General features: G+C 41.4%; 6 protein-coding genes across 7 annotated transcripts; all 6 read left to right on the forward strand.

The window, feature by feature from the left end:
* The first annotated feature begins 342 nt into the window (after nucleotides 1-342).
* LOC137743456 (protein VAPYRIN-LIKE) lies at nucleotides 343-2270 on the forward strand. The gene has a single exon (XM_068483348.2). It carries the CDS (start codon nucleotides 620-622, stop codon nucleotides 2042-2044), a length of 1425 nt encoding a protein of 474 aa, XP_068339449.2. The 5' UTR covers nucleotides 343-619; the 3' UTR covers nucleotides 2045-2270.
* A 1319-nt stretch (nucleotides 2271-3589) lies between these two features.
* Nucleotides 3590-4675, forward strand: LOC137742777 (histone H2AX). Its single transcript, XM_068482725.2, has 2 exons — nucleotides 3590-3904; nucleotides 4364-4675. The coding sequence occupies exons 1-2, from the start codon at nucleotides 3710-3712 to the stop codon at nucleotides 4583-4585; spliced, it is 417 nt and encodes a 138-aa protein (XP_068338826.1). The 5' UTR covers nucleotides 3590-3709; the 3' UTR covers nucleotides 4586-4675.
* Nucleotides 4676-5606: 931 nt separating this feature from the next.
* Nucleotides 5607-8873, forward strand: LOC137743566 (uncharacterized). 2 transcript variants are annotated; one of them, XM_088679524.1, is made up of 11 exons: nucleotides 5607-5805; nucleotides 5883-6091; nucleotides 6189-6277; nucleotides 6372-6428; nucleotides 6670-6778; nucleotides 6872-6973; nucleotides 7068-7132; nucleotides 7258-7361; nucleotides 7464-7528; nucleotides 7851-7905; nucleotides 8234-8593. In XM_088679524.1, the coding sequence occupies exons 1-11, from the start codon at nucleotides 5748-5750 to the stop codon at nucleotides 8446-8448; spliced, it is 1128 nt and encodes a 375-aa protein (XP_088535650.1). In that variant the 5' UTR covers nucleotides 5607-5747; the 3' UTR covers nucleotides 8449-8593. The 2 variants fall into 2 exon arrangements, with proteins under 2 accessions (XP_088535650.1, XP_068339586.2); XM_068483485.2 differs by having other exon boundaries at nucleotides 5609-5805; nucleotides 8288-8873.
* Nucleotides 8874-9217: 344 nt separating this feature from the next.
* On the forward strand, nucleotides 9218-15444 carry LOC137742603 (serine/threonine-protein phosphatase BSL1). The gene is made up of 21 exons (XM_068482511.2): nucleotides 9218-9768; nucleotides 9864-9924; nucleotides 10040-10118; nucleotides 10310-10389; nucleotides 10500-10594; nucleotides 10722-10821; nucleotides 10907-10976; nucleotides 11106-11207; nucleotides 11479-11560; nucleotides 11660-11830; nucleotides 11948-12131; nucleotides 12224-12425; nucleotides 12506-12673; nucleotides 12808-13046; nucleotides 13299-13383; nucleotides 13474-13572; nucleotides 13660-13859; nucleotides 13944-14019; nucleotides 14554-14689; nucleotides 14760-14899; nucleotides 15009-15444. Exons 1-21 carry the CDS (start codon nucleotides 9564-9566, stop codon nucleotides 15090-15092), a joined length of 2658 nt encoding a protein of 885 aa, XP_068338612.2. The 5' UTR covers nucleotides 9218-9563; the 3' UTR covers nucleotides 15093-15444.
* A 719-nt stretch (nucleotides 15445-16163) lies between these two features.
* Nucleotides 16164-18366, forward strand: LOC137743876 (pentatricopeptide repeat-containing protein At2g22410, mitochondrial). The gene has a single exon (XM_068483810.2). It carries the CDS (start codon nucleotides 16206-16208, stop codon nucleotides 18279-18281), a length of 2076 nt encoding a protein of 691 aa, XP_068339911.2. The 5' UTR covers nucleotides 16164-16205; the 3' UTR covers nucleotides 18282-18366.
* Nucleotides 18367-18788: 422 nt separating this feature from the next.
* On the forward strand, nucleotides 18789-20691 carry LOC137741736 (protein SLOW WALKER 1). The gene has a single exon (XM_068481452.2). It carries the CDS (start codon nucleotides 18869-18871, stop codon nucleotides 20516-20518), a length of 1650 nt encoding a protein of 549 aa, XP_068337553.2. The 5' UTR covers nucleotides 18789-18868; the 3' UTR covers nucleotides 20519-20691.
* The last annotated feature ends 253 nt before the right edge of the window (nucleotides 20692-20944 follow it).

Here is a 20944-nt window from a genome sequence, read left to right on the forward strand (position 1 = left end):
TCATTATCAAAACATGGAGCCTGCTACGAAACCTACCTCTTGGGGTCATCCCAGTTGAACTTTCAACTCTTGCATCAATCTCTCTAGAAGAACTTTCCACAGACTGGGATGACACTTCAATAGTATCTAAAATCCAACAACATTAAGTATCTTAAATCTTTTTTTCATACAATAATACGTGATTGATTTGAGATACCGATACAATGACATTTCGATTGTATGTAAGTTTTTCTCTAAATTAACTAAACACGATCACGTGCCAAGCTTCATATCATCTTACTTAAATTTTTGAAAAAAATAAGAAGTTTAGGTCTCAAGCTTCAAAGTTCCATATTCAAAAAAGCCAACAACCACTCTTTCGTTGTCAAAGTCCCACACCATTAAACCACTTGATTACTTAATAGCTTATCCAATAAAAAATTGAATTTACACACTCAAAAAAATAATAAATAATAAAAATAATAATAATATTACAACTTTTGCATGAAAAGGACATAAGGGAGGAAGAAAAAGATCAAACAACCAAACCAATCACCATTTTCATCAGATATCCAAAACCCCAACACCGAATTTTCCCGAGAAAATCACTTTCCCGGAAAATTTCCAGTTCATTTTCGCCATGGACAGGCTGGTGAAGCCAGACGTGAAGGAAGTGGAGCTCAACTTCAAGCGAGACCAAAAGTGCAGCACAACCTTCCGGCTGAGCAACCTCATGCATACCATGTCCGTCGCCGTCTCTCTAACCACCACTAACCCATCTCTCTTTTCCTTCACTCACCCCCTCTCCATAATCCCGCCGCTCTCTTCCTCCTCCTACACCCTCCTCCTCTCTCAGCCGTCTGATGAGCCCCCGCTCTCCCTCACAACCAACCCTCATGACGTCATCAACGTCCAGGCCTCCATGCTCCCCACAGGGAAAGCCGACCAGGAGCATCTCCGCCGCCTGTTCAGCCGGCCCGGGCCTCACGTTTTCCGGGACGCTACTATACCCATCTCGTTTGTGGGTCCGCACGTGGTTGAATTTCTGATTTCTCAGCTCACCCGGATCGCGGAATTCGATTCGTTTTTTAACAAGGCGATTTCTGGGTGCTCTGGGGCTGAGCTCACGGCGCTGCTCGGTCCCGCCATAGCTTCCGGGAATGCTAATTTGGTCTCTGACCTGATTGACGCCGGTGCGGTTGTGAATCAGAGAGATTCGGATTCCGGGTCTTTGCTATCTCTCGGTGTTCGGTCCGGAAACATTGATATTGTGAAGGTTCTGATCGCCTCCGGCTGTGAAATTGGTAATTCAGCAGACGAGGTCTTGCACGACGCGGCGGCGATGAACCGGGTCGATTTGTTTGAGATTTTGTACAAGACTCTTGATGGAATTGACGTGAATTTGGTTGACAAGGAAGGTCGAACTCCGATTCATATCGCGGCCGCTCACGGCCACGTCGAGATGTTGAAGTTTTGTATTTCTGTCGGAGGCAATGCGGAGGTTACGGACTCTAGAGGTCGGAGTCCGCTTCACTGGGCGGCGGAGAAGGGGCATTTGGGGGCCGCAAAGTGTCTGTTAAATTGCTCCAATGTGAAATACGCCGTCACCAAAGACGGAAGGACGGCTTTCGATCTCGCCGCCGCGAACGGGCACACGAGCCTGCTGGGTTTCCTGCGATACGACGACGTCCTGAACCGGGCGGCAAGGTTGGACGACGCTCACGGGATAAAGAGTTGCCTTGCGGAAGGGGCAGAGGTGAACGGGAGGGACCAGAATGGCTGGACCCCTTTGCACAGGGCGGCGTTCAAAGGGAGGATCGAATGTGTGAAGGTGTTGCTTAATCATGGTGCTCTGGTGGATGCCGTGGACGATGCTGGCTACACGCCGCTGCACTGCGCGGCGGAGGCGGGGCATGTGCAGGTGGCTCTGTTGCTGGTTGCTCATGGGGCTCGAGCCAATGTGAAGAGCTTGGAGGGAATTGTTCCCACCAATTTGGACCGTTTCGACTTCAAGAACCACCCTGCTCTTTTTCAACCCTTGCGTCATGAAAAAGAGCGAGCTTAGCCGGGAAATAAACGCCTATCACGGAGCTAAACTTACGTTGTAATTGAAACGTCAATGTGATGGTATTTTGTATGGATAACGCAATAATAAATGTGCGATTGATTTAAAATAGCGTCACATTGCAGATATAATTAGGTTTTTTAGTGACATTGTGATTGTCGAATTTCTTGTTACATTATGTGATCAATGTGTATATATTTGTGTTAATTTTCTGATGTTTGTACAAGGATGAAACTAGAGATCTGCATGAATGTGGGCATCCTCTAATAACAAAGTCACAAATTAAAAAGTTCAAGAATGTACTCAACAAAACACTCATACAACTTATTACAATAGCCCTCGACATGTTTCATGTTTTCAAACGTTGAATGACAACTTCATTACTAATACCATCAAATCTCTCTCTCTATAAAAACATAATCATGTTATCATTTATCCATTGATCTCCCATCTAATTTCTCAACATAAATTTTACGGCCAAATATGCTCTTCCAACGATGACAATAGTGCATCGAAGAGTTAATACTAATTGAGTGGGGCATCCACCCCCGCTGAGCCTAAGCTAGCTCCGTCAATGTGTTTTTAACACGTGGATGGGAATGGTGATGAGTTTGAATGGTTTCTTCAACCCATGTATACTATGAGAATCAAGATTACTAGCACTTTAAATGAACTGAATTTTTTGCTTTAATTGACACGTCTTTGTTCTATTTCTATCCTTTTTATATACCTTGAAGTAATCTCACTCTGATGAGTAATGACGTGTTTACTTATTTAGAACGATTTTGATCCCCGACTTCCTCCATGTTCCCTCACCAGAATGCCTGCTAGTTGTTTCCTCTAATATCGGAAATTCAAGAGCCTCTCTAGTTTCATTGGACCTATTACCGTAGTTGAGTTTTAAATCTTGATATGGGTGGGGAGTTGTAGTTGGAGACGATGTAAGCGTGCAAACAATACATGTGTTGGAGATAGGATTAGCAATCCTCTATTTTTCGGGGGTCTCACTAAGACCACCAAATGAAGCATTTAGTCGAGACAAGTTCGACTTAGTCTCATTAAAGTCACTTCTTGCTTGCACCAAACACAAAATTGTAATCCTCGCTAAGCCAGTCCCATCCAATAAAGCTTAATGCAGGCAAATAAACATGTTTTTTTTTTTTTTTTTGAAAAGACTCATGCAATAAAGCTAGTACGGACAAACAAACGCGCCCTTCAAGTAGAAGAAAAATGACTCATGCAAGAAAATGTGCAGGTGAGCAAAACTCAGACTGGGTTAGTAAAAGTGGCCAGGCCAGCGTGATGGGGTTGTACATGGGCCTAGCACAAGTACAATGGGTTTCTCAAAGCAAACCAAAGCTCACCGTTTTGGAGGAACAGTTTCGAAACTTTGAGCCATTGACGCACCTTCCAAATTTCCCTCGTCCTAAAAATTTTCCCTCTTTTTCCAATTCCGCCAAAAATCAAATTTCCACGCTGGCGATCCGCGCCTAACCTCATCAGCCAATCAAAACACAGCACTCGCTCTTACATAAACCCACGCCCTTCCCCAAACCCTTCGAAGTATCACACACCTTCAAGCCCCACGCCGATCGCACCGTCGCTTTGCCTCTCGATTTTTCGCCGCTAGGGTTGCAGATTCCGGTCCGAATTTCAAAATTCGATATGAGTTCTCCGACCTCCAAAGGCGGCAGAGGCAAGCCCAAGGCTTCCAAATCCGTCTCCCGATCTTCCAAGGCCGGCCTCCAGTTTCCCGTCGGTCGTATCGCTCGGTTCCTCAAGGCCGGCAAGTACGCCGAGCGTGTCGGCGCTGGCGCCCCCGTCTACCTCTCCGCCGTCCTCGAGTATCTCGCTGCTGAGGTTTGTGCTCTAATCAGCTTCATTTCGATTGTTCGTTTCTCTTTTCATTTTCGGATTCTAGGTGCTGTTTGGCTTCCGAGAAAATGCTGAATCGAGTAATGTTTGTAATGCGATTTTTAATATTTTGAATCGTTCTCATTGAAAATGGCTTTTGATTGGACTCGATTTTCATAAAGTCGAAAATTTTAACAATTTATTGCTGCGCTTTGTGTTGTTTATCTGATGTTAGACTCTTGGTGCTGTTTGGCTACTGAGAAAAATCTGGAATTGAATTCGGCTTCTGATTGGAGTTACATTTTGAATTGTTTTCATCGTGAATGACTTTTGATTGGGCTCGATTTTGAAAATTTCAACAATTTACTGTTAAGCTTATGTTCATTTTCTGCTTCGAGTTGCTGTTTGTCTTCCAAGAAAATGCCAGAATTGCACTGAAACGATTTGGTTCGATTGGGTTTACAGGTGCTTGAGCTTGCTGGAAATGCAGCCAGAGACAACAAGAAGAACCGAATTGTCCCGAGGCACATTCAGCTGGCTGTGCGAAACGACGAGGAGCTGAGCAAGCTTTTGGGAGCTGTCACGATCGCAAACGGCGGTGTTATGCCCAACATCCATCAGAATCTGCTGCCGAAGAAGGTTGGGAAAGGGAAAGGTGAAATTGGATCCGCCTCACAAGAATTTTAGGGTTGTATTGTTGTAATCTGGAATTTAATGGGTTGTAAATTTTTGGGAAATTTCAGGCTTAATACAGATTTATTATAGTCTTGTTTGGTATCTGGAAAAGTTTGCAACTTTTTGTGTTTAAGAGCGCGATTATATTGTATTTTGGTGCGGATTTGATTTTAACGATTAGTTTTTTTTAACAATTTAATTTGTGTGCACTCTTGGTTGTCTGAAAAAAGCGTGTTATTGGTGCAATTGAGGATTGCCCAATGTGTATTAAAGTGTTTTTTTATGATTAATTTCTTACAATCTCATTTTAAAAATCAGCATTGAGATTTCTTACAATCTCATTAAAGTTATTGGTGCAATTGAGATTTCTTACAATCAGCATTAAAGTGTTTTTTTTATGATTAATTTATATTTTTATTAAGAATTAGTTTTAAAAATATTTTTTAGTTGTTTAAAAACACTTGTCAAACGAGAGCATACTAGATGTGTGGAGATGCTAAATTGTATAATATGCAGTGGTGTAAAAATAATGGGAATTTTAACGGAAAATTTTCGGTATTGTTTACTTTAACGAAAAATCATATTTTTTTCATTAAAAAGTCAATTATGGTATTATTTTTTTTATTTTGTTCTTATCGTTAAAACTTAAAATTTTCAAATCATTTTCATTAATTTTCCTAAAAATAATAGTTCTATATTTTTATAATAGTATTATTTACATATCTTTTTTTTTTTGAACAAGCGATATTATTTATATTAAAAGGGAGATGATAGGCTTAGTCTGATAATGAGTTAACAATAATATGATTTAAATTTATCATTAACGAAAATTAAATCTAAAACCTTTTATTTACATGTGAATTGTATTATTAAGTGACACATACCTATTTTTTTAAGATTATATTATTTACATACCCACTTTTACTTTATGCGCATAATTTTTTACTATTAATTTTTTTCAATTTATTTAATTTGAAGATAGAATTTTAAGAGGAGCAGGTGAAAATAAAAAATTAGTGTACGGATAGCATTGCCTACGTTTTCTCAACCCAACCCCTGAAATCCCGACCAAAACAAATATAAGAACCGCCGAAATCCGTCACTTCCATTTTCTCGTTCCCCGCCGCCCCTCTCGCAATTCACAGACTCCAAGGGAGCTTCTCCGGTGGAAGCAATGGCGGTGCCGCTCGTCAACCTCGCACCGAATCTAACAGTCTCGAAGCTCTGCTTGGGTTCGTCACACTCTCCCTTCTCCATTTCCAATACTGTCCCTCGCATTCCCACTGAGAATCCGACTCATTCTTCGCAGGGACGATGACTTTCGGCGAGCAAAACTCGCTGCCGGAGTCATTTCGGCTCCTCGGCGGAGCTCTCGAGGCCGGAATCAACTTCTTCGACTCGGCAGAAATGTACCCGGTGGTTCAGCGAGCAGAGACTCAGGGTAGGAGCGAGGAGTACCTCGGCCGTTGGATTAGAGAGAGCAAAATCCCTCGAAACAGCGTCGTTTTGGCCACCAAGGTACTTGATAAAGCTCTGGTTCTAACAATTCACGCCAATGGTGTTATTATGTTAGATTTCTTTTGGTTTTTGATATGGGAACGTTGTGTTGATGCAGGTTACGGGACCGTCTGGGCAGATGACTTGGATTCGAGATGGCCCCAAGTGTTTGGATGCCAGGAATATCGCCGACGCCATTGACGGCAGGTTTGATCAAGCATATAGTTCATAATTTTAGTTCTGCTTAAGCACTTTGTGTTTTGACTTGCTTAGTGATGGGATATGAAATGATTAAATGCAGTTTAAGGCGGTTGCAGACGGATTACATTGATCTTTATCAGATTCATTGGCCCGATCGGTTTGTATGTAGACTTTTTTTTTCTTCTGTTGTTTGTGAAATTAGTGGAAAATTCAAGTTAATTTAAATTCTGGATATCCCATTGCTAGATATTGTTCAAAGTTTCTTTCTTGCCCCCAACTGTATATGTGTACTTCACAAAGAAGTTTGCTTGACTTCACTGCGGTTTGGAGAAACTTGTGCTTCAATGTGCACCGAGCGTTTAGTAAAACTTTCAGCTGAGTTATGACTGTTTTTGTAGCTATGTTCCCATGTTTGGAGAAACTGAATATGATCCAACCCGACAATTTTGTTCGATTCGTATAGAGGAACAGCTGGATGCTCTTGGGAGAGCCGTTGATTCGGGTAAGGTTAGTTTCATACTGTTGGTGTTTTTCTCCTCTTTATTGCAATGTTTTGAGAACATGGTGATGGCATAATGATTGAAAAGTTCTGTTTTGTAGATCAGATATGTTGGTCTTAGTAATGAAACACCGTATGGTGTCATGAAGTTTGTTCAGGTGGCTGAAAGGAGCACTTACCGTCCAAAGATTGTGTCTCTGCAGGTTGTTTATTTGATAGAATTCATACTCTCACTCAAATGGTTACTGTATTGCTCATCGGTTTTTGGACTAATTCGACTTATTGTTAATTTGATAGAACGCATACAGCTTGCTCTGCCGAACTTTTGATTCTGGATTGGCTGAATGCTGTCATCATGAGAGGTATTCAAGGGTTAGATTTCAGTAAAAACTAAACTATTCATCATGCATGAAACTATAGGGAAAATTTGTTTGAACTTCGACCTGCCCTTGCCCATTTCTTGATAAAGTTCAATTCAATATTTTAGGATCAGTTTACTAGCTTATAGCCCCCTTGCAATGGGTATACTTTCTGGGAAGTATTTTTCGCCTGATGGGGGTCCACCAGATGCTCGGTTGAATGTTTTTAGAGGTCAGTTCTAAAATTTTCCCTCTAATATTTTAGAACGTAGGTGTTTTCTGCACTCTCAAGTGGTGATCTTGTATGAACGAAACTGTTATGTTTCTTCGCCAGGGAAATATTCGGAAGGGGAATCCAGATACAACCTGTCTAATCACATCATAAGAGCAGCAGCCATGGTACATATGTTCTTCTTTTAACAATTTAACTTTAATAGGTTACTGAAGATTTCTGAGTCCAGGGTTTCAATGAAATTTTAAGAAAGTTAAAGAAAACACATTTTAAAACTCATATAAAAATCTGGGTACGAATATTGTAATCATACCTTTTTACTGAATTTTATTTCGATCTCAAATTTATGTCTGACTTTGCATGCCCAGCAGTCTCTTTTAGGCGATATGTTACTTTTGTTTAGCGTATCATACGTAGATGGTGGGTGTTTCTGCATATATGCCATAGCGGTTCATGAATACCTACAGTTCTGTTCTTTTATGTTCACAGGAATACTTTAAGATTGCAGAAAAGTACAGTCTTCATCCAGTATCTCTCGCAATAGGTTCGCTCTCTCTCTCTCTCATGGTTTCTCCTTGTACTTGTCCATGTAGAACTGTTGTTTTGAGTTCAGAGAATTGATGTTGCTAATTACAACGTCTGTAATTATAAATGAAGTATTACTTCTAGATAAGTTCCGAATCTGCTCGTTCCTCTTCCCTTTTTCTTGACCTGGTTGCTTAAACCATACAGCCATGTACTGATTTCAGAATGATTGCTGGCTCTCAATTGTTGGATTAAAACCGTAGTTCTTTTAATTGCTTGAGCTAACACATCTTTTGTAGATTTGACATATACAATGTGGTTGTCCTTAAACTATGTTCATATCGCAGTTGTTTACAGTCATCGACCTTGTACTCAGTATCTACGTTCTTTGCATTTGGCAGCCTTTGTTTTGAGTCGCTCCCTCGTTGCAAGTGTTGTTTTTGGAGCAACCAAGTCGTGGCAACTTCGGGAGGTCCTAGATGGATGCAAGGTTGAGCTCACACCAGAAGTAATCGCGGAAATTAACAAGGTTCATGAAAGGTTTCCGAATCCATGCCCCTGATCACAATTCATTCTATTAAATTTCTTCCTTGTCGGGAATATAATCGTCTTGTTTCTGGTATGTATTATATCATCTGTCGGATTAGTTGAACTGCTGTTTAATGATGACATTGGTCTAGAAAAGTTCAGAGTTTGTTTCCCTCAAAGCACCTTGTAACTTACGGAAGTGCGCTTCTTCTCCCTCACCGAAAAGTAGGCCACTTGTACATTCTTCCTGCCTAGTGTCCAAAAATTTTGCCGGACCTGACCGGTGGCGTCGACTGACGGGCATTGACGGAGGTGAAAAATGTTGTGCTGTGCATCGTTAGATTCTGAGTTAACACACCATTTGACTTGCTACTTCTTTTTCCATATTTGCACTTCCTTATGCATTTATGTCAACTTTTTAATAGTCTTCAAGGAGAAAGAGCGCTTTACACGTAGTAATACTTTTCTTCTTCGTTCTAACGACGATATTTGATCTATGTGACAGTATGAGTTCGTCGTAATTAGGTATTCAACTTGTCATTCATAAGAGTTGAACGTTAGACTTTTTATTTACAAGTGAGAGAAATATTAATAGACTGTCATACTACTGAAAGTTATCGTATAATACTTAATTACACCTATACAAGTGTAGATATTCTTTAAATTCGATTGATCAAAGCACCCACGACTTTCTCATAAAAGTAGAAAATATCAACATAATACGTGCATTGATTATACCACGAAACTAGATATTTCTATTGTATAATCTACTAATCCTAAGTGAGCTAAACTTTTTTTAACTCGACACGAAAGGATACGAAAATAACAAATTTAAGAGTTGGATCGTAGTTGAGTCACCTGTTTTGACTGTACTACGTAGCGTAGTTGTAGTCTACCGACCTCCACGATTATTCAATTAAATTTCATTAAAATGTATTTAAAAGAATTTAAAAAATAAATAAAGAAAATTAAAGTGTCCGGAGCCGAAGGCCGGGCCCCAGAAGCACCACAATCTCAGCCAACAGCGATCAAGGCTTTATCATCGTCCCCGCTGAGAAAGTAGAGAGAGAGAGAGGGAATCAGCAGATCAAATCAAACGGCTCTGCTAGTTGCTGGTGGTGGTGCTCCTGCTTCCGGGTTTGGGTTTTGATGGGGTCGAAGCCATGGCTGTTCCCGGCTCCGACCTATCGTACTCTCGAGACCTTTTGGGATTGCGACGACGACGCCCCTGGTCCACGCTGCGCTCACACCCTCACCGCCGTCGCTGCCACCAAGACCCACGGCCCCCGTCTCATCCTTTTCGGTGGTGCCACCGCCATTGAAGGCGGTGGCCCCTCCTCCGCCCCTGGCATCAGTTAAAATTTCTCTCCCTCCTCGATGTTTGCTTCACTATTTCAATTCGAATCTGGATTTTGCTTTTGTTTGGAGTTTGATTGATTGTGAATGTAGGGTTAGCTGGGGTGACCAATTCGGTGCATTCCTATGATATTCTCACCAGGAAATGGACTAGGTATTTTCTAATTGCTGTATTAATTTTTGGTTTTCGTATTTCAAAAAACTTGTTGGAATTGAATTGGAGTCTTACCGATCGTTTTCTGCTTTCGGGGTTGTTCCAATTCTTGCAGAATGAGGCCTGCAGGTGAGCCACCTTCTCCGAGGGCAGCTCACGCGGCAGCTGCGGTGGGCACTATGGTTGTATTTCAGGTGAATTGAGTTATACATTTCGAGGAATGATTCGAAATTTAGAGTCTTTTGTGTTTACTGGGGTTTAGAGATGGATTATAAGTTTAGAGGTTCTCTTTAACTGGGTTTCTGATAGTTTCAAAGTTCATGAATCAACTTCTTACTGGGTTGAATGAGTGTTAAACTTGATATGTGTGAATTTCTATGCTTAGGGCGGCATAGGTCCTGCCGGGCATTCCACAGATGATCTCTACGTGCTGGACTTAACCAACGATAAATTTAAATGGCACAGGTGAGTATAACTGACTTTAACTGAGCTTGTTCTACTTCAGAGTTTATTGATTAATGCTCAAAATTGCAGTACAAAACATTTGTACTTTTGTTTTTGTTGTCTGTCCGTAGAGTGGTTGTACAAGGACAAGGACCCGGGCCTCGCTACGGCCATGTAATGGACTTAGTTGCTCAAAGATATCTTGTTACCGTCAGCGGAAATGATGGTGTGTGTATTCACTAAACCCTAAGTGTTTGCTATCCATACACTTCACTGTTGTCAAATGCAGGGCCTTTTTGAAGCATTTGATGTTTACTGTCTTTATTTAATATATATATAATTTTTTTTTTTAGGGAAAAGAGTTCTTTCTGATGCTTGGGCTCTGGATACTGCTCAAAAACCTTATGCATGGGCTAGGCTGAACCCAGAAGGTGATAGACCATCTGCTAGAATGTGAGTAAAAAATTCATATGTCGAGAAGTGAAATGTTGTGAGAGTTTTGGTGGACTTTGTTTTTTGAGCCAAGATTATTTTGCAGGTATGCAACAGCCAGTGCTCGCTCAGATGGTATGTTTTTGCTTTGTGGTGGAAGAGATATTTCTGGAACGGTATGTGGAATCTGAGTCTTACCTCTCTATCATTCTTGTATATTGCCTTTATCAATTTATACTGGGGGTCTTTTGAGCTAAACGGGTTATCTGATTTTGTTTGATTTGCTCATATCTATGCTCCCACAGCCTCTAGCAGACGCTTATGGACTGCTTATGCATAGGAATGGTCAGTGGGAGTGGACCCTTGCACCTGGTGTATCCCCTTCACCAAGATATGAACATGCGGCGGTAAGTGCTAATATATAAACTAGGCATGCAAAGTTACCCATTTGTACGTTGCATGATTACTTTATATGTTTTTTTTTTCTTTTTTCTTTGAAGTGAAGCACATGGTTTACTGAACATATATTTGGCAGTAGAAACCATAATTATCATACAATGTTTGTGGTACTATTGCATTTTGCATTTTCTGCTCAGCTAGCTGCCTATCTCTGAGTTATCTTTACCCTTTTGAGTTCGAACCTTATTTTAGCACCTAATTGGCATATTCTGTCATCAGGTTTTTGTTGGTGCAAGATTACATGTTACAGGAGGTGCTCTTAGGGGAGGTCGTGGTATAGAAGGTGAAGCAGCTATTGCAGGTAATGTTTTGGTTGCTAAATTTGTTACCATGATTATGTAAGCTCATTAAGTTTTCTTAATACCTTTTGTTTCTATGTTCCTTTCTCCTTATTTGATAGTATTGGACACTGCTGCTGGAGTTTGGTTAGACAGAAATGGGCTTGTGACTTCCTCACGCACAGGAAAGGGACAGAATGACCATGATCCTTCTTTGGAGCTCATGCGTCGTTTTCGCCACGCAGCTGCATCTCTTGGTTTTCGTATATATATTTATGGTGGTCTTAAGGGAGGTATTTAGAACCTAAATGAAAATATGAATAATGTCATTGAATAATGGATGCAGCCTTCCTCTGCTTATGTGGTTCAATCATGTTTTAATATATCTTTTGTTTTATCTTCTTGTACAGACATCCTGCTAGATGACTTCCTGGTTGCAGAAAATTCATCAGTTCAGTCTGAAGGTAATTTGCCTGTTTTAACATCTGAGAGATCCCCAACTGTATCCAGTCCCAGAATGTTTCATGCTAACACAAGTACTTTTGGAACATCTTCTGATGGTGAACCTGAGAGTACCTCATCAACTGGCTTGAGGTATCATTCCATATCCTCTTTTCCCTCTCTACCAAGTGCTTTGACTGAGCTACGTGCTTATAATTTGTGCCAAACATCATTTTTTTTGGCAGCATGGACAAAAATTCAATGGAGAAACTCCGGGAGGCTTCTGCTGCTGAAGCTGAGGCAGCCAGTGCTGTTTGGCAAGCTGCGCAATCAGCATCTGCTACTCCTTCTGAAGAAACATCTGTTTCAGATGATAACTCACAAGTTGCAGAAACATTGTCTGATGGTAGTGACACCGAGGCAGATGTTCGTCTTCATCACAGAGCTGTATGTCTTTTACATCAAAACCTAATTGAGGGAAATTTTCATCTTTAAGTGGCATAAATTATAATTTGCTGTTGTTGTAGGTTGTCGTTGCCAAAGAGGCTGTAGGCAACTTGGGTGGGATGGTGAGACAGTTGTCTTTGGATCAATTTGAAAATGAGAGCAGACGAACGATTCCAATGAACAATGACTTATCACATCCCAACAAAAAGTACACCAGGCAGAAGTCTCCACAAGGGCTACATAAGAAGGCAAGCATCAGTTAACATTTGATCTTTTTCCTCTCTTTTTACACACTATTTCTGGAAGGAATTTTTGTTATTGTTAATTGACAGGTTTTTTATTTTTTTATTTTTTTATTTTTGGGTTATCTATTACTTTTCAGGTTATATCTACATTGTTGAGGCCTCGAAACTGGAAACCCCCTGTCAATAGGAAGTTTTTCCTGGATTCTTATGAAGTGGGAGAACTTTGTTATGCTGCTGAGCAGATATTTATGCAGGAGCAAACAGTTCTTCAGCTGAAAGCCCCTGTTAAAGTATTTGGCGATCTTCATGGACAGTTTGGTGATTTAATGCGCTTATTTGATGAATATGGATTTCCATCTGCTGCGGGAGACATAACGTAAGATGACTATTTGTGCACATTCCATATCTGTCAATATACTTGTAGAAGGAATTTGTTTACACCAGAACTTTGACTCGGATATTTACTGGTGAAGTAAAGTCGCATATGAAGAATTTACTCCAATTCTTCGCTTAATAAATTTTTGAAGTGTTAAGAGTTTTTTCAGAAGCTTTTTGGCTGATGACACCCATATAAACTATGAATCTAAGAATAAATCAGATTTTTCAGCTAGTCTAATTATTGTTACAGGTATATCGACTACTTGTTTTTGGGGGATTATGTCGATCGAGGACAGCACAGCTTGGAGACCATAACTTTGCTCCTTGCACTGAAGGCAAGTTCTTCTTTTAAGTAATCTAATTTATATTTTTTTTTTGTACTCCCCACTTTTATATTTGACCATATGCCCTGATTGTTTTTGCAGATCGAGTATCCTGACAATGTTCACTTAATACGTGGAAACCATGAAGCTGCTGATATCAATGCACTCTTTGGTTTTCGTATTGAATGCGTTGAGAGAATGGTACGGGTTTTAATTATGCAGACATGATGCAGTCTTTTCTCTGGATTTGAGAATAATAAAAGTTAATAGTAACTTGTGTGCATGTAGGGCGAGAATGATGGAATCTGGGCATGGACTCGGTTCAATCAACTTTTCAACTATCTCCCACTTGCTGCTCTGATTGAAAAGAAAATTATCTGTATGCATGGAGGCATTGGGAGATCTATCAATTCTGTAGAACAGATAGAGAAGCTTGAAAGACCCATTACAATGGATGCTGGCTCTATAATTTTAATGGATCTTTTGTGGTACACTCTTGCTCAGTTCATCTGTTCGTTTGCTGTTAATATAATTGCTCATGTTTATGATCCTATTGACATCTATGTACACAGGTCTGATCCCACAGAAAACGACAGTGTAGAGGGCTTGAGACCAAATGCCAGAGGACCTGGTCTTGTCACCTTTGGGGTACGCAGTTTTGTGTTCTTTTTCTGAATTTGTACTCGAGCATTACTCGTCTTCATATGACTTTGTTTTTCTCTTTCTGGCATTGATACTGCACAGAAGTGTCTGTTAGGGTTTAGGTGGGGGTCACTTATCAAAAAACAAACAGTAGGAGCCACTAATATGACGTTAAATTTATAACAATTTTGACAGTTCACATACAATAGGAAAGATATAGCCGTTTGTGATTTACTGAAAAGCCCAACACTTTGAGAACTGTAGTCCAAGCGACAGTATAGGCAACCGATTGAAACTGCATTCTTTAACATCAAATGAACTGTACATTTGATGAACTGAGAGCAGGTTTGTTATACCTAATAATCACCATTACTGTAGTTTGGCGTTACGTCAATGTCAATTTTCTTTTGGAATACCGACAGCGTGTTGACTGAGTCCTATACAATCTTGTTTTTTCGAGAACCCTCTCATGTGCATAATTTTAAGTCTTAAGGTATACATACTTGCACCGCCGTACTAATATATTCTTGCTACTTGCAGCCTGATCGTGTCACAGAATTTTGTAAGAGAAACAAATTACAACTCATTGTAAGAGCTCATGAATGTGTCATGGATGGATTTGAAAGATTTGCCCAGGGACAGTTGATCACTCTTTTTTCTGCAACCAACTATTGCGGTAAGCAAAATCTTTGTAAGTTTCTTTCATTGTTGCAGTGCTCGCAGTCTCATATGGCCTTTTCTTGCAGGGACGGCAAACAATGCTGGTGCTATACTGGTCGTTGGCAGAGGTTTGGTTGTGGTTCCAAAATTAATCCATCCTTTGCCACCTCCTCTTCAGTCACCGGAGACATCTCCTGAACGGGTCATAGACGACGCATGGATGCAGGTAAGCACATCTATAGCGTTGTTTAATATGTATATGCCTTTAATGGAAAACTCCCTTGTCATTTCCCCTGTTGCCTCTCACATACTCTCGTATCTTTTCTGTTGAGCAGGAGCTCAACATTCAAAGACCACCAACGCCTACTCGTGGTCGACCGCAGCCTGATCTTGATCGAAACTCACTTGCATATATATAACTCACAGATTTCAGTATTTTCCAACCAGTGAATGTGACAATCCACATTTCTCCCGAGGCCCGATCCTTTCGCAGTTCCCGCATTACATCGTGCTCTCACTTGGATGTTATCGTTGCAGAAGTTGAAGCCTCGTCTAGTGTACACAATCTTAGAATGCTCGAGATTTCGACGTTTAGGGACCGAATTCTTCGTTCTCCATTCATCGATTGTAATATATGTACAACAACAAGGGTTTTTGAAGCTAAATAGAGAGAGCTTATAGGGAAGGGAAATTGTTTAAGTTTTGTTTCACTGTGATTTATGTAACATAAACAACTTCTTACGTTTAATCATTTCATAAGTGTTTGTTCTCTTTTGGGGAGTGGTGTTTCAGAACAACCTCATAGATTTGTAATTGTATATTTGTTCTCTTGATAGTTGATACAAGCAAATTGGGAGCGGGACAATCGAACGCCGGGCCTCCGTGCATCGACAAATGTTTTTAACCGCTCGAGCTACAAGTTTTTGGCTTCTCAAGAAATTAAAATCATTCACATCTCATTGCAAATCCAATCTTCTAAATTGCGGGAACAAAAAATCCGATTCTTCTTTTGTTAAATTTTAAGCGGTCACTCGTTAAAAAAAAAAAAAGTGGCAGAGAACTCATTTTAAACTGAATAATACAATAATGTGACTACCACGTTTGTCTACCCAATAAATTAAAAGACAATGTTTGGCTATTCAAGGATGAGTAGAAACTCTTACTCAAAACTCTTCGTATTCGAATGACAGTTTTTTCTTATAATCAAAACAGTTCATTTTATAAATCACGCTGTAAAAATCGCCTCTACAAAAAAGGAACTAAACCTAAGGTCATTTGGTTAATCTATTGTAACAAATACATACATGGTTCGTAATGCTCATACTAATTCCGTTCATCTGTTTTTATACAATTTGATGACTAACGACCTTAATTTTAATTGATTTTTTTTTTGCAAAGTTGATCTTTATAGCGTAGTAATAATATAAACATTTTTTGTCATATACACGAAATTCTATAAATCGGCAACGGACAATTTTGAGGAAAAACTTATTCATTCTTTGGGTTGTGAAGTATTATTCTAAATAAAATGAATGAATTGGATCCTTTTTAACTCTACATTTGAGCTAATAATTTGCCATGTTATGAAGTCCCACTTCCACTCTCTGCTTTCTACTCACAGGCTCCAAATTCTGAGACAATTCTCGTCAGCCTCCGCCATTAAACCCACATGGAACTCCAAAACCAACGTAATAATCACAAACCCAACTCTGCAGATCATGGAATCCTGCACCACCATGCTCCAGCTGAAGCAAATTCAAGCTCAAATGACTACCACCGGCCTCATCACGCACACCTTTCCGGTCAGCAGGGTTTTAGCCTTCTGCGCTCTCGCCGACGGAGGCGACATTCGATACGCGCGTCTTCTTTTCACCCAGATTGGAAAGCCCAATACGTATATGTGGAACACAATGATCAGAGGCTACTCAAAGGCTCAAATTCCAGCAATTGGGTTTTCGTTTTTCGGTCGAATGGTTCGTGAAGGTGTGGAGATGGACAGCCGAAGTTTTGTTTTTGCGCTCAAGGCGTGCGGGCAGTTTGGGAGAGTTTTGGAGGGAGATTCGATTCATTGCGTGATTTGGAAGATGGGTTTTGATTCTGATTTGCTGGTACGAAATGGGTTGCTGCATTATTATGCTGAGGGTGGGTTTCTAAGTCTTGCACGCAAAGTGTTTGATGAAAGTTCTGCGAGGGATGTTGTTACTTGGACTGCGATGATTGATGGGTATGCAGGAAGTAATTGTTCTGATGAGGCTATGGAATTGTTCGGCTCGATGTTGTTGAGTAATGTCGAGCCGAATGAGGTTACTATGATTGCAGTGCTTTCGGCGTGTTCCGAAAGGGGAGATATTGGTATGGGAAAGAGTGTTCATGAATACATACAAAAGAAGAGTGTGAATTGTAGCCTAAATTTGCTCAATGCTTTGTTGGATATGTATGTGAAATGCGGATGTTTGCTTGCGGCTCAAGAGACTTTTGACAACATGAAAGTCAGGGATGTATTTTCATGGACTAGCATGGTTAATGGATATGCAAAATGTGGGGACTTGGACTCTGCAAGAAAGTTTTTCGATGACATGCCCGAAAGAAATGTAGTATCTTGGAATGCGATGATTGCTGGTTATACACAGAATAATCGACCAAATGACGCGTTGAAATTGTTTTATGACATGGTGGAGTCAGGTATGGTTCCAACAGAGGACAGTTTAGTGTGTGCTCTATCTGCTTGTGGTCAATTGGGCTGCCTGTATTTGGGTCAGTGGATTCACAACTACTATATCGATCAAAATCGTATTCTACGCAGCGTGATTCTGGGGAACGCATTGATGGACATGTATGCCAAGTGTGGGGGTATAAATTCGGCCGCACAACTCTTCAACGAAATGCCAGAGAGAAATGTGGTTTCTTGGAACACCATGATTGCTGCATATGCCGGCCATGCGAAGCAAGCGCTTACTCTGTTTGACCAAATGAAAAGTACGGGACTGAAACCGGATTCTATCACATTTGTGGCGGTCTTGTCTGCTTGCAGTCATGGTGGATTAGTTTCTGAAGGCAAAGAGCATTTTGAAAGCATGGCTAGGGATCATGGGATCGAGCCGAAAAAGGAACATTATGCTTGTATGATAGATTTACTTGGAAGAGTTGGATTGCTCGAAGAAGCTTACGAGTTGATAAACAAAATGCCAATGGAGCCAAGGGAGTCTGCTTGGGGTGCACTTCTTAATGCATGTAAAATTCACGGGAATGTTGAGATGGCTAAGTTTTCTGCTGAGAGACTCTTAGAATTGGATCCCGAAGACAGTGGTATTTATGTACTGCTTGCAAATTTATGCGCTAATTCGAAAAGGTGGGACGATGTACGGATCGTAAGGAGCATGATGAAAGAGAGGGGTGTGAAGAAGAATCCGGGGCGAAGCTTGATAGAGGTAGAGGGTGAGTTTCATGAGTTTTTGGCTGCTGATAAATCACACGCTCACTCACAAGAGATTTATAAAGTACTAAATGAAATATATTCGTTCTCCAAATTCGTCTCTTTCCCCTCGTACTACCTTCCCTCTCTCTCTCTGAACCTCGGTTCTTCAGACGATTTTACAACTTATGTTTAGGTCTGTTTGTGAGAGAATTTTATTTTTTAAGTTATTAATATTTTAACACACATATTCCATAATTTATATAATGATACGTGATGTACCACTCTGTTTGCCGATTACATTGAAAAATCTCTCTTTCTCTAGAGAAGATTAGATAGCACCATCATACTTTCTGACCGAATACTATTGATTGGTCCTTGCAAATAGGAATTGGATCCCCTCCTGAGCAGATGGTGGGGATCCTCATGAACCATTAACACGGATAGTTAGATTTTGATCCAACCGCTACAATTATTATAACTTTTAAATAGACTTTCTGTTTGTAACCGTTAGATCAAAATTCAACAATCCTTGTTAGTGGGTCATGAAGGTGCCCACCATTTGCTCGGGAGGGGATCAAATTCCTTGCAAAGATATGTCTTCGTCTATCTGCCGCATTTGAATTCAAAAAAAAAAAAAACAAAACAAATGGGCTCAAAAATTTTTTCTCAAAAAGAGATATATAAGACGGCGTCGTTTCGCGATCTCCCCATCAAAGCAAAACCCTAACACCAGCAAAACCCTGACCCCAAAAGCGCTCAGCCCCAATTCGAGCTCCATCTATGGCGGAACCACAAATCTCCAAGACCTTCCCTGTGAAACCCAAGCACAAGCCTAAGCCCCTAACCCCCAAACAAACCCCCGAATCCAAATACTGGTCCTCCTTCAAAACCAAGCAAATCCCTGACCTCATCTCCTCCATCACCTCCCTCACCTTCTCCCCCAACGCCCCACACTCTTTCGCCGCCGCCCACTCCGCCTCCCTCACTCTCTACAACCCCCTAAACCAATTCTCGCCCACCGCCACCATCTCCGCCTTCCGCGACGTCGTTTCTTCAGCCTCATTCCGCTGCGATGGCCTCCTCGTCGCCGCCGCCGACCTCTCTGGCCTCGTCCAGGTCTTCGATGTCAAAACCCGAAACCCGCTTCGGAAACTTAAATCCCACATGCGCCCAGCTCGGTTCGTGAAATACCCAGCTTCTGACAAGCTCCATTTGGTCTCCGGCGGCGACGATGCCATTGTCAAGTACTGGGACGTCGCTGGCGAGACTCCGATTTCCGACTTGCTCGGCCACAAGGACTACGTGCGGTGCGGCGATTGCTCGCCGGTCAGTTCGGATATGTTCGTTACTGGGTCATATGATCACACGGTGAAGCTTTGGGATGTGAGGGTTAGAGATTCGGGGTCGGTGATGGAGGTGAATCACGGAAAGCCGGTGGAGGACGTGATTTTCTTGCCATCCGGTGGATTAATTGCAACGGCTGGCGGCGATTCTGTGAAGATATGGGATTTGATGGCAGGTGGGAAAATGGTGTATTCAATGGAGAGCCACAATAAGACTGTGACTTCGATTTGCGTCGCGAAAATCGGAAAGGATAGTGGGGAGGAGGCGCAGCAATATAGGATTTTGAGTGTGGCATTGGATGGTTACATGAAGGTGTTTGATTATGCAAAGATGAAGGTCACTCACTCAATGCGGTTCCCTGCGCCGCTAATGTCGGTAGGGTTTTCGCCCGATTGTATGACGAGGGTGATTGGAACTTCTAACGGGATGATCTATGCTGGGAGGAGGAAGTACAAGGAAGGCTCAGGGGGTGGTTCTGATGAGGAGCTAGATAGGCCGCTTTCGAAGTATGAGAAGAGGGAGAAAAGGTTGAAGGCCTTGGGGGATGCTGGGGGTTTGGGACCTGTGATGGAGGAACCGCAGATTCGGGTTTTAAGGCCTTCGAATTTTCGGTATTTCCATAGAGGGCAAGGGGAGAAGCCGTCCGAGCGGGACTATGTGGTAATGAGGCCAAAGAAAGTGAAATTGGCCGAGCATGACAAGCTATTGAAGAAGTTTAGGCACAAGGATGCTCTGGTGTGTGTCTTGCGCAGCAAGAATCCGGAGAATGTCGTGGCGGTGATGGAGGAATTGGTGGCGAGGAATAAACTGCTGAAATGCACGTTGAATTTGGATTCGGAGGAGCTGGAATTGCTGCTGAAGTTCTTGCAGAAGCACTTGACAGTGCCAAGTTACTCAGGGTTGTTGATGGGGTTGACAAAGAAGGTTCTTGAGACGAGGATTGAGGACATTAAAGCTTCCGAAGCGTTGAAGGTCCATATCCGAAACCTTAAACGGTCAGTTGAGGAGGAAATTCGGATACAACAGTCGTTGCAGGAGATGCAGGGTATAATTTCTCCTTTGTTGAGAATTACTGGAAGAAGATGAAAACTTAGGTTGGTTTTTTTTTCTGATTTTACGAGGCGGTTAGATTTTTCCGATGTGTTTGCTTAATCGCTGCCCGAGTTCACTTGTCATGGCAAAGAGTATCTGCAATTTTGTGTTGTTTTTCTCATGTTCTTTCTATGTTTTAAGCAATCTCAGATTTTCGAGATAGAAAACGTGTGGCTCATGTTAAGTATTCCGATTTTTCGCCACCATCGGCCTCAGCCTCCTTCGTCTCCCTTGCGCTTTAGTAGTCTTCATTCACACCTACAACACTGTCATCCACTTCGTTTTGGTGTTTCTGTGAGTTTTGTTGATGATTTGTGCAGTGGAGTTAGGAAGCCAACTTCCCAACAAGAAAAGATCTAACGGTTTCGAGCACAAACCAAACCGAAATGAACCAATCAGAAACCGAACCGAACTAAATTG

The sequence above is a fragment of the Pyrus communis genome, chromosome 11 (assembly GCF_041283825.1).
Source record: "Pyrus communis isolate YQ-2024b chromosome 11, ASM4128382v1, whole genome shotgun sequence".
In the NCBI taxonomy this organism is placed as follows: Eukaryota; Viridiplantae; Streptophyta; class Magnoliopsida; order Rosales; family Rosaceae; genus Pyrus; species Pyrus communis.